Here is a 13,747-nt window from a genome sequence, read left to right as displayed (position 1 = left end):
AATAGTAAGGTCGTCGACTGCACGTGATTTTAAAATGGCAGACAACAGCATGTCAACACTTAAGCAGTATTGACCATAGAATGTGCTTGTTTTGCCAAAGTAAAAGTGCAAGATGTCGAACATCACAGGTGGTCAAGAACTATTTGACCATGTGCAGGTGAAATTGATGTCTGTCAATGCTTATCGTAATGTGTTTGTTGAGGAAAGACTCCCAAAAGTTAGGAAACCGTGGCTGGATGCCAAAGTAAAAGTGGAAAACAGAAAAACAACAACAACAAAAACAAAAAAAAGCCGGGCCGAGCTGTGTATCTTTTAAAATAAATAGTGATAACTTGGTTGAAAACCCGACATATGGACACAAAGCAGTAGTCAACCTTAAAGTTGTCCGCTCTTGATCTCATAGTCATACATTCCAAAACACAATCATAAAAATAAAATAAAAAACGCACTTGAAGTCACAGTTAAAACTGTATAAAGAAAGCACAGTTGAAAATTTATTTACATACATATGACCATTTTGTTCAGCAAGCTATGGTTCAGAAATTCAGAGAGGTATGAGGACATGGTGTCACAATATTATATATTTATTTTAGTTTTTATGAAGGTGAAAGAACTACAGAAGGGAAAAATGGATATGAACTTAGTTGTTGTTTTTTTGTTTTTGTTTTTAATGAAATATATAGGTCAAGGAATGAATATTTCTCACTCTTGTTTTCTTATTCCAAACATTTTTTTTATTCAGATGAAAGCTTACTCTGGGAAGTTAAGCAATATATTGTTCTGAATATCAATCTTTCGGCATCAATAATTGTATGGGTAGAATGGTAGATATTCATTCAAACGATGGTGTATATGATATTATAACACACAATTTACAATGAAATTGTAGTAATGGCAGAACTTGAAATATCAGAAAAGCTGGCACAAAATATTGAAGAAAACTGGATACATTGAATAGATCACATGAAATATTTGATAAAACAGTGAAGTGCAAGAGACTTAAGCATTTAAGGGAAAGTTGTAGTCATAAAAACATTTCTTATTAGTCAGTTTATTTATGTCATGCAATCTAACGGCCTTCCACTCAAAATCATAGACACAGTGAAGACATACCTATTTAGATTTCTCTGACAGAAAAAAATACAGCAAGAGCATTGGAAAAAAGTAAAAAGAAAGAATATGGAGGCAGGTTATGAGGGAGAATATGACAAATATGATCAACTTACAAAAATATTTGTGTTTACAATGGGCGGGAAACTTCTTTGAAACCACTGACAAGCAAACTTGGAATTAAATACCAAATTGGCACGTATCTTGGGAAACTTGCCAAGTACAAAAATGTTTTTCACATTAACTGTAAGCCAGATAAAATAAATAGTCTAGACAGAAAATTTAATACCAAAATGGCACCTTGGGAATTTGCAGAGTACAAAAATATTTTTCACATTAACTGTAAACCAGATCAAATAAATAGTCTAGACAGAATGGATCATGAATTCTGGAAAGCCGTTTTAACAACTTACTTGGACAACGAGACTCTCAACAAACTACACTATGCAGACAGAACTAACTTCCATGACCAGCTGCTATTTAACAATTTATTAACATATGAAAACAAAACACTTTTCTTCCAAACCTGGCAGAGGAAAGGGGTTGAACAAATCAAACACATCATGCATCACTCAGAGAACAGACTTTTAAACACAGATGAAATACACAGTATAATTTGTCTTCACAGAGCTAATACAATACTAGAATAAAACGCTCTTGTCAGTGCTATCCCACATCTCTGGATTCAGTGGATACATGGAGGAGAGAGACACTCGGAGAGACTAGCGATTTGAGCAGATTCAACACCAAACCAAAAAGCATCAAGGAAATATTATCAGCTGATAGGGAACCTGAAACTCCATGTGCTTATTACTTTTGGTGTAGCAAATCTGGGTTCAATCTAAATAAATCTGTATGGTTTAGAGTAAACAAAGTCACAAAAGAAAACAGATTAAGAGTCCTACACCGGAAAATATTGCACAACATCTACCCAACAAACATGATTTTAAACAAAATGAAAATAAAAGAAAATAACGAACGCTCCAATTGTTGCAACACAGTTGACTGTATTGAACATTTCTTCTATGACTGTCCAGTAGTACATGATTTTCTGGAATACATTAAAAGTATAATCAGTCGAAAAATATATATCAGATTGAAATTGTCAGCCATAGATATGCTGTTTGGTGTTTGGTAATGTGGTTGATGTTTGTATATACATATTTGCATGATTGTCATTGTACTGCTTTGAGAAAGACTGTAAAGGATATTTCAGAAGATGTTTCATTTGGCCATGTTGTCAAAGATATGCTTGTGGAAGAAAGCATTGTGACTTCATTATGAAAATGACTTAAAAAAATAAATATTTGATGACAATAATCATAAATAATAAATAATAGTAATAATGATAATAATGAAGTGCTCATTTATAGCGCTGTTTTCTTACAGAGAGGAGATGCCAAAGAAGCTTCTGAAGCATAAAATAAAAGCTAAAATCCTCTGCTTGGATTCTTCCCAGGACTCACATGCATACAAGAAAATAGAACCAGTGCATGTAGGAGCTTCAACTTTGTTCTGAGACTCAGGTGTCCTTGTCTCCATACGGGTTTCAGTCTTGCCAGTGCCGTAACAGTCTGCACAGCTCTTGCCAGTATTTCGTTCTTGTGCCCTTCTTCGCTGATGATGGCTCCAAGGTACTTAGACTGCTTCACTGTTTCCAGTTGTTGACTGTTGTCATTGATCTTGGTTTTGATTTGGTCTTTGCTGTTGTCATTGATCTTGGTTTTGATTTGGTCTTTGCTGTTTGTCATGAGTTCTGTCTTCTTGGCGCTGATCTCCATTCCATACTTATGTTTCGTCCAAGTGAGTTTTGCTAGCTCTTCATCACTGTCCACCAGCCCATCAATAACATCAGCGAAATGGAAATTTGTGATTAGGTTTTGGTGTTGATAGTGCCAGGGTGTCCTTCCAGGGCATCAGTCATTATACAGTCCAGGAATACACTGACAGCCTGGACAGATTCCAGCTGACTTGTAGAACCAGTCGTTGACAGTTCCATGAATAAGGACTGCACTACCGACTTTTGCGTACAGCTATTGGATGGTGTTGATCACCCATGTTGTACTTCTTCTTGGTTGCCTACAGTGCATCATGCCAGACTGGGTCAAATGTCATCTTAAAGTCAATGAAGACATAGTAGATATTTGTTAGTTTTGGCTATATTTCTCACACAGTTGAAAATCTGTGGTCCCTCTCCCACTGCGGTTTACCCAGCTTGTTCTGCAATGACTTCTTCTGCCTGTGTTCTGAGTCTTTTCAGGATTTCTCTTAGCATCACCTTGCCTGCATGGCTCATCAGACTGATAGTTCTGTAATTCTGGGATAGTTGTGAGTTACCTTTCTTGGGTAGAGTGATAAATAGAGACCTTGTCCATGTTGTCAGCCATTTGTTCTCCAGTCAGCCAGATTTTGTTGCAGATTCCAGTAAGGACATCTGTCTCAGTCTCTACTTCTTCTTCTTGTTTTTTTTGTTTTTTTTTGGGGGGGGGGGGTTCAGTTCAGCTGGTACATTGTCAGTGCCTGTGGCTTTTCCATTCTTCAGTGAACTCATTGCTTCCTCCACTTCTTCATGCAGCATTGGAAAGTCATTGTTTGTTGGCTCCTGGCTTGAGAGTGCACTTGGACCTCCATTTGCCTGATGGTTGTAAAGCTCTCTTTAATATTCTGTACATCTGTTTACAATGTCTTTTCTTCTGTGAGGCATTTTCCTCTATTGTCTTGTGTCATGCTGACTAAGAGAATGGATCAAAGTTCCAGTGCAGTTTCATTTTCTCTAGGAGGCATCACTGCATTCAGAAAAATCCATTTATATGCTACACCACATCTGCTAGGCAGATTCCTGACAGCAGCCTTACCCAGTGCGCTAATCAGGCCTGAAGTGCATACTTGTATAATTTGTATGTGTACCTATCAGAGTGGATTTCTTCTAAAGAATTCTGTCAAAGAACAACACTTTTTTTAACATGGGGTTCTTTTTCAGTGCATCAAGTGCATGCTGCACATGGGACCTCAGTTTATTGACTCATCTGAATGACAAGATGTCACAGTTTGATTTTCCAGTCAAACCTGGGAGAAAGGGTGAGACTGGGAATCAAACCCAGACCCTTGCAAACATTGTATCAGCAGATAAACATCTTACCAATCTGCCACCTTTCTCCTGAATGAAATATATAGATATGATTGATTCCATTTATGTTGTTAAATAGAATAGAATATGTCTTTATTACCAAGTTACCAAGTGTACCAGGGTCACAAGCAATGTTGGGGGTGGTGGGGGGGGGGGGAGATAGTGCATAAAAAGGTAACAAATGTAAATTGAAAATCATATACAAACACAGATACAAAAGAAATTTGGACATATGCATGTGCATATCAATATAAGAACTTGTGCATGCACACGCACACACTCACACTAACACACTCACACTCACACTAACACACACACACACACACACACACACACAACACACACACTACACACACTTGAACATAAGCTGCATATTACACATTACATATGGATGGGGCTGCTGATGACTAGATCATCAGGTAAATGGTTATTGATTGCACAGTTCTCTTTAATTTGATATGGTCAAATTTTTATAACAACATTTAAAAAAGGCATTCAGGATTGTTTACCATAAATTTGTGTTAGAAAAAGAAAGAAAAAAGGCAGGAGGGACTGTACAACTCTGTTTAAACTGTAAAGATGTGTTCATGGGTGTGCTTGGGTGGAGGTTGTACATGTGTGTATACTATGTGTGTGTGAGAATGCGTGTTTTTGTACACACATGTGGATATGTGTGAATGTGTGCTGCATGTTATTCAGAAGGGGAGAGAAAATACATCTGTGTGAACACCTTTTCTTCTCAGGAATGGCAATTGATTATTCCAAACAGATCCACCATGGCATGCCAGGAATTTCAAGTGCTCCTTCATTATTTAAGTAATGTCTATGTACAAAGCACACTGAACTTTGCACTTGGTATTCACATGTCTATGTACTTTGAAGGGTTAATGATGTGGGGAGAAGTCAGTATTGAGGGGACAGAGTGGACTGGTGTGTGAGAAACCTGTTTTATGCCTGAGGGATAAAGCCCTGGACTTTGACAACTTCTGACAGACTGCTGTTCTTTGTCACCACTTTCACATCTTCGTTAGCTCTCACACTTATTATCACCCATTTGTTTGCTCTTGTGGTATGTTTGTTTGCATGCTCCCTTGATTGTTTAGTTGTTTTTATTCTTTCTAAAGAGTTTATGATTGTGTATAAAAATTTTGTATTTGTTTATCCAGGTTTGTTTATTCATTCATGCACTCGTTCCTTTAGTTGTCAAAATAATCACCATAGGAAGTTAACACATCTATATTCTCTGCAGTTTTAGCATTGTATTGTATCACATTTGTCACAACAGATTTCTCTGTGTTAGATTCAGGCTGCTCTTCCCAGGGAGAGGGCATTACTGCAGTGCAGCACCACCTTTTTTCCCCCTTTTTTACTGCCTGGATGTGTATACGCAGGGAAGAGAGAGAGAGAGAGAGGGGGGGGGGGAAAAAAAGATGGAAATACAATTCTCCAAAGGAAGGAAAGAATAAAAGGGAAAATAAACCAGAGGATAGACTAAGAATATGTTTATTTATCCAGAGGAGCCACTGCAGTAACAAGCAAAGAAATGGGTTGTGATAAATAAGTTTATAGTAATTAAAGTTGTATTTTTAATGACATTTTTTTTTCATAATACAATGGACACATAGAAAAATAGATAAATACACACAAACATGTATACAAAAAAGGAGAGAAAAAAGAAAGAAGCAAAATAAGGTGCTAAAAAAAATTACCAATGTATGAACATCGCTACTCCCCTCAGCCCTCCACTGTGCCAGTGTGTGACCCAAATTACCTCCTTGGTAAATGTCGTCTTTTGTCCAAGATAACAAAAATCTGACTGTCAACGTTTGTTGGGAGAAACAGAAATATCAGTGGAGCTAAGCTTAGCTTTCAGGGTGGGACTGTTTACTCCAGAAGCAAGTAGAAAGGTTTTGGTAAAGGGACTTAAAAAATATATATATATATATTGCATGCAGTTTGGAAAGACACAAGTTCTGTGTAACTGAAAGTTTTGGTGATGTGAGAAAGGATTTGTTGTGCCCACTGAGTGGTGGACATGTAATGATGTATGATCCTTGCATAGCCTCCTCCCCTTTACCCCCATTGGCATGTTAATGCACAGACACAAAGCCAAACAGACACACACAGACACACACACACACAATAACACACACACACAATAACACACACACACACACACACACACAGAGGCATACACACACATGCATGCATGCACACATACACACAAATGCACATATGCATCACATGAGCATATTCACTCAATCCGCTCAAACAGCGCTCATGCACACAGATATGCACACACCCTCTCTCTCTCTCTCTCTCTCTCTCTCTCTCTCTCACACACACACACACACACCACACCACACCACACCACACCACACCACACACTCACACACACACACACACACACACACACACACACACACAGGGGAAGATGATTTGACAGACTTTCCAGCCTGTCCCTTTTTTCTCCTACATTTCTCCCACAAAGTAAACCTTGCCAGAGTGGCTCATTTCTCTGTTTTTTTTATTCCCCACCCCTTTTTCTCACAAATTCAGGGACTCAGATCATGCCCACCCACATACTCAGATCATACATCCACCCACATACTCAGATCATACACCCACCCATGCCCATACACACAGAGATCACACACACATGCACACACACATCAGAGTGGGTACTTTAATTCAAACCTAGAGTGTGTCTCTGTGTGTGCACAGGTTGATAGCTAATGTGGGAAAGGATAAAGTTTGGATTATATTTCATGTTGATGTGGTAATTTTGTAACATTAGAATGTTCTTTCTCTGTTTCTGGACCTTGCGATTGGAATGAACTTCCTTTTTCGCTTCATCAAGTCTCCACACTCAGCTCTTTCAAGTCTGGCCTTAAAACCCACCTCTTCTCAAAATAGCCTCCCTTGCCTGCCCTTCCTTGTCTTTAGTTTCTACAGTATTAGAGTTATGCATGCGTGTGAATGACTGGTGCGAAAGCGCTTTGATTTGTCTCTGCACAAGATCCAGCGCTATATAAATACCATTATTATTATTTATTATTATGTTGATATGGTAATTTTGTAACATTAGAACTTGTTTTTGTAATGTTTAAAAATGCGTAGGTTCTTATTGTAGGCAAATTCTACATTGAAAACTCCCTTTTCTTCCCATCTTGTACAGCTGGTTTAATGACCAGATTTCAGGTTATGAATAGAAGAAGTACTTGCATTAAAAGTGTGTATCAATCATTGTATTACATACTCATTTTTTGACACTATAGAAACATTAATAATGAGAAAAATCAAACTTATGAAATTGTAGAGTAGGTAATAAGAAATGATATATTTAAACGTCACTTTTAAAAGTCACCTTTCATGGATGTCTAGTTGTTGGTGTAGTTTGTGTGTGTGTGTGTGAGTGCGCGCGCGCTTTGCCATTGACATCCCATGTCTTGCTTGTAAGTCTTGATTATTGTGCCCTGTGGTGTTAATTTTTGTAACCTATTTTCCACATTTATTGATGCTGATTTTTAGTTCTGTGGGTCCCAATGCTAAAAAGATAGAGCACATTATAAATACCCATTATAATAATCATTATTGAGTGATTATTATTATTGTTATGAAATAGCAATGGAGATTGGAACCTGTGAGTTACACATCTCAGACTGATTTTATTAATGACTGTCAAGTGTGTGTTGACCCCAGGTCAGACAAGACTGTTACAGAACTTGGACATGTCCAGAGGATTGTTGACTTGGCCTGACCATATGAATTTTTTAGAAGGGAATGTGTGTGTGTGCATGTGCGTGTGCATGCTTGTGTGTGTGTGTGCGCGCATTAGTGTTTCTTTTTGTGTATGTATATTTAACATTATTGATTTTTAAGAATGTGTTTAAAACACTGTGTGTACATGTGAGAGTGGCAAACCAAGTCCACACATAATGTGCTTTCTGGTATATGTGTGTGTGTGTGTGTTTATCTGTGTGTGTGTGTGTGTGTGTGCGTGTGTGTGCACACACATACCTACACATGCATGATTACACATGTAATAACGATTATGATAATAATGATAATGGATACAAGTTTATATAGCACACTGTCCAGAAATCTGCCCTAGGTGCTTTATGAAACACTTCTTTTTTTTACATAACACATTACATCAGTGTTAGGTACACACACCAAAATGTGACTAACAAACTACACACACGCACGCACCCACGCATGCACGCACTCACGCGCGCGCGCACACACACACACACACACACACACACACACACACACTGCATACATACATTTTTACATACATATATATATACATAGCAGCTGCCCTCCACACGTAGGCACACACAAACACACACATACACAGACTTACACACACACATATACACAGACTTACACACACAAACACACACATACACAGACTTACACACACACGCACACGTACACACACACACACACACACACACACACACAGCCACACACACACAGCCACACAGACACGTGTGCACACACATGTGTGCACGCATTCACACAATAAAACATACAAATACACACAAATACACATGCATGTGTATGTGTACACAGACATGTGTACACACATAGTCAAGCACACCACATGCAAATAAATGGACCTGCCACAACTGAACTTATTGCTGAGGGAAGATGTGAGTTTTGAGACCAGATCTGAAAGAGGCAAGGGAGTCCAAATGATGGAGGTTATCAGGGAACCTGTTCCACATCTTTGGCGATTGAAAAGAAAATGATCTGTGACAGTAGGTCATACTTCTGACATGAGGTATCTGAGAAGTCAAGTATCAGAGGAAGAACGGAGCTGGTGAGACAGAGTATACATATGGAGTTCAGAAAGATACTTTGGGCCACTGGTCAGTTGATTGCAGAAAAAGACAGAGAGGATAGCTTATAGTTATAGTCTATTTGATCAGAAACCGGCAACCAGTGGAAAGACTGATGGAGAGGAGAAACATGGTCGTGGAAGCATGTATGACAGAATCTGTGCACATGTGAGTATAGAAAACTTTGTGGGGCAGGGATGGACCAAGGTTAATGTGTTATCCATGAACATATAAAAGACAATTATTTAGAAGATAGACATGTTTTTTTTTGTTTTCAGATGAAAATTATTGGAACACTGAGTCTGCTGACATCAGGATTAAGGTAAAAGTTGTTTGTGTATGGTATGTGGTGTGTTTACTTAAGTGTGCATATTTAAGATAATCTTCTCTTTTTTTTCAACATTTTTTATTCAGACAAAGGTTTACAGATACAGAATTTATGTGTTGTGCATTAGGAAGTATAGGGTAAGCATATAATTAAGTTCAAAGTACTGACAAATCTATAACAGCAAAACAATATATGTTCAATGGCAAAATTCCAAGGTAGCATTGTATAGCTTAATCTTGTATCAAACAGTTATAAAGTGCCTATTTTTCCACAAACTTGTTATATTCCATAGTTATGTTAAAGGCATACTTGTCTACTTCATATGCCTGTTTGAGGTCTTTTTTGAACATTTGTAGTGTTGGTTTTACTTTGTTGATTCTACATTTGTATACATAGAATTCAGCTATCAATAAAATATATGAGAAACATTCATCAGTTTTCATTTTGTTATGTCCAAAATGCACCAGTGTGTCATTCAGGTTAAGTCTATCACAATGTAAACACTTTTCTTTTAAATATCTCACAAACTCCTTCCAAAAATGTTGTACATGCTTACATTCCCATAAATAATGCAGAATTGTATCTCTATCTTCCTTACAAAAATTACACATATTATCTGGGAGTATTCCCATCTTCATCAAAACCAAATTTGTAACAAGAATATGATAATTAATTTTCATCTGGAACCATTTTGACCTTATCTCATGATTTTTTTTGGTATTGAAAAAAATGTTTTTCCAGTCAAGCTTGTTTTCAAAAATCAAGTCCCAATTTTTACAGGCATTTGGCTTTTCTGGTTTTCCAATTATTATTTCGTAGAAACATTTCGTTCCTCTTGGGGCCTTTATCATTGCAGTGTACGCTTTATTGAAGCTGATTCCATTGTGATCATTGTTTTCAAATGTAACGTTCTTTTCTCTTAAAAAACTTAACTTAATTAACACAACCGAAGTATTCTAACATTGGGACTAGATTTTCAATTTTATCTTGGAATTCTTGAATATTGAAAACATTTCCATTCCCTTTCACAATGTCTTTCACATAATAAACATCTTTATATACATTATTGTCAGGTCAGGTCATTAGATCTGCTACTGGTAACCTGTAATCCAGTACAACCTGTTCAGGGTCGGGTTGCCGGCGACTAAACCGGCACTCCCACCGCTCCCTTCTGGGACTGGTGAGGCGGGTGGCTAGACACCCTTATGGAGATCCATAAAAGGGCGTTGGCTCAGGAGAGCCACCGACGGCCATCTAGCTCCACTGTGCTGTGTGCATGCCACACGCAGTTGGCCCCCGGGGTGTGTCTACCCATGCATGCGAAGTCTGGATCTGGCAGAATCTGCGGAAGAAACCTATCGGTTCAACGGAGAGGAAGGCGGTTACAGCAACGCACTGTGGAGTGCAGAGAGCAAGATGAGACACCGAAAGGATATCTTGGTCATCCACTGCATCCGTGCTCATCCTCCAGTCGTCTCGACTTAGTCTTGCCACTGGAAATTGGTGGACCCGGACGAGAGAGTGAGGTTGACGTTGCGCAACTCCTCTTCACTTTAAACAAACTCATCGCGCAAGTCATCAGTCATCCAAAATGACCTTTCATCCTTCATCATTTCATCACCCCCAAGTCCTGTGGCGACAGGCGAGCGACGAAACGACAGGTGTGGGTACACTGGCAGTCGCAGTCGCAGACCTGCACACAGGCGGCTCAGGCCATAGGGTCGTTCTTCGTCGACAGGAGCAGCGATGGAGCTCGGCAGCCGTCTGAGCGTCTGAGCAGCCCTCTTTAGGAATGCACTGCTCACCTCCCTGGCATGAGGAAGGGGCTAGAAAAGGTGCCCTAAAAATTGCCTGCTCCATATCACCCTGGCCAGCATACCGCGGCTGGCGGGGACCCTACATCAGCGGTCGAAACAACAAGAAAGAAAAGAAAAAAACAAGGATCGTTCCTCTCACCATTGGTGCTTGGAACATAAGGACTCTCCTGGACAGAGATAACGCGGACAGACCCCAAAGGAGAACGGCACTAGTTGCATCCGAACTCGCCAGATACAACATTGACATCGCAGCCTTGAGTGAGACTCGGCTTGCAGGTGAAGGCGAGCTCTGTGAACGGGGATCTGGTTACACCTTCTTCTGGAGTGGACGAGGAAGCGAAGAGCGACGTGAGGCTGGCGTTGGTTTTGCAGTAAAAACAGCACTTGTCAGCAAGCTAGCTGGAATCCCAAAGGGAGTCAACGATAGGCTTATGACCATGAAACTCCCACTGGCATCTGGCCAGAAGCACCTCACCATTGTCAGTGCCTACGCCCCAACCATGACCAACCCGGATGAAGTGAAGGCGAAGTTCTACGAGGACCTTCACTCTGTCATTGCTGCTATCCCTAAAGCAGACAAGCTCATCATTCTTGGGGACTTCAATGCTAGAGTTGGCTCTGACTACATCTCCTGGGATGGAGTGATTGGAAAGCATGGTGTGGGCCACTGCAACCCAAATGGATTGCTTTTGCTTCAGACCTGTGCAGAGCACGAACTGCTGATAACCAACACAGTTTTCTGCCTCCCTACCCGTAACAGGACGTCATGGATGCACCCTCGCTCAAAGCATTGGCATCTCATCGATTATGTCATCGTCAGGAAAAGGGATAGGCAAGATGTACGTGTAACAAAGACCATGTGTGGTGCCGAGTGTTGGACAGACCATCGCCTTGTAGTCTCGAAGCTGAATATTCGAATCCAACCCAAGAGACGCCCCCAAGGCCAGAAGGCTCCAAAACGGCTCAACATCGCTAAGCTGAAAAACATCACCATCAAACAGTCCTTTGTGGAGCTGCTGGAAGATCGTCTGGAATCCGCCTCTCTGGACAACCAGAATGTGGAGTCTGACTGGAGGACCCTGCGTGAGCTGATCTATAGTACAGCTTCAGAGACCCTGGGACCCATGTCCAGAAAGCACAAAGACTGGTTTGATGAAAACTGTGATGAAATCAAGCAGCTTCTGGATGAGAAACGCCGTCTGCATCAAGCCTACCTGAGCAACCCAAAGTCCACATCAAAAAAGGATGTGTACGATGCCATCCGCAGGACTGTTCAGCAAAAGTTACGCCAGATGCAGGATAAGTGGCTGAGTGACAAAGCTGATGAGATCCAGGGATATGCTGACAGGCACGATATGAAGAGGTTCTATGATGCCTTAAAAGAAGTCTACGGCCCCACATCCTCAGGATCATCCCCCCTCCTCAGTGCAGATGGGAATACCTTGATCACCGAGAAGGAGAAAATTCTCGAACGCTGGGCTCAGCACTTCAACAGTGTCTTAAATCGCCCTTCCTCCATAAATGATGAAGCCATAGACCGTCTCCCACAAGTCCCCATCAACGAAGCACTGGACGATCCGCCAACACTTCTTGAGACCCAGAAAGCAATCCGTCTGCTATCCAGTGGCAAAGCACCTGGCTCAGACTCCATACCAGCAGAGGTCTACAAGGATGGAGGCACTGTGCTGACTGAGAAGCTCCATCAGCTGTACTCACTCATGTGGAAAGAAGAGACGATCCCCCAGGATTTCAAAGATGCATCTATCATTCACTTGTACAAGCGAAAGGGGAACCGGCAAGCCTGTGATAACCATCGGGGCATTTCCTTGCTCTCCATCGCAGGCAAGATACTTGCCAGGATCCTACTAAACCGCCTCACAGCACACCTTGACCAAGGTCATTTGCCTGAGAGCCAATGTGGATTCCGGAAAGAGCGCGGAACCACCGACATGGTGTTTGCTGCAAGGCAGCTGCAAGAGAAATGTCAGGAGCAAAATGCTGATCTGTTCTCCACCTATGTCGACCTCACTAAGGCCTTCGACACCGTGAGTAGAGAGGGACTGTGGAAGATCATGGCCAAGTACGGATGCCCTCGGAAATTTATTTCCTTGGTCAGCCAATTCCATGAAGGCATGCAGGCTCGAGTCCAGGACAAAGGCGAAACATCTGCTCCTTTTGCTGTCACAAATGGTGTCAAGCAAGGCTGCGTCCTGGCTCCAACGCTGTTCAGCCTCATGTTCTCTGCAATGCTTACTGATGCCTTCAGAGATGGCGATGTTGGAATCGGCCTAAAGTACCGAACAGATGGTAAGTTGTTTAACCTCAGAAGGCTTCAAGCAAAAACGAAGGTCATGACAGACATCATCAGAGACTTTTTGTTTGCTGATGATTGTGCCCTCAACGCTGGATCTGAAGCTGACATGCAACTCAGCGTTGACAAGTTTGCCACTGCCAGCAGGAACTTCGGCCTTACCATCAGCACGAGGAAAACTGAAGTTCTCCATCAGCCAGCCCC

The 13,747-nt window shown here is 40.8% G+C and overlaps 1 protein-coding gene across 1 annotated transcript in view; it reads left to right on the top strand.

The window, feature by feature from the left end:
* The window catches only part of LOC143299905 (transmembrane protein 116-like), an 89,220-nt gene continuing 75,473 nt past the window's right edge, over positions 1-13,747 (top strand). The window contains exons 1-2 of the mRNA XM_076613413.1: positions 1-157; positions 9,366-9,409. Of these exons, the coding sequence (XP_076469528.1) occupies positions 113-157; positions 9,366-9,409 (89 nt within the window). The 5' untranslated portion in view covers positions 1-112. The remainder of the gene's footprint in view (positions 158-9,365; positions 9,410-13,747) is intronic.

Source organism: Babylonia areolata, chromosome 25 (genome assembly GCF_041734735.1).
Source record: "Babylonia areolata isolate BAREFJ2019XMU chromosome 25, ASM4173473v1, whole genome shotgun sequence".
NCBI classification, from domain to species: Eukaryota; Metazoa; Mollusca; class Gastropoda; order Neogastropoda; family Buccinidae; genus Babylonia; species Babylonia areolata.
This window is presented reverse-complemented; position numbering and strand designations above follow the sequence as displayed.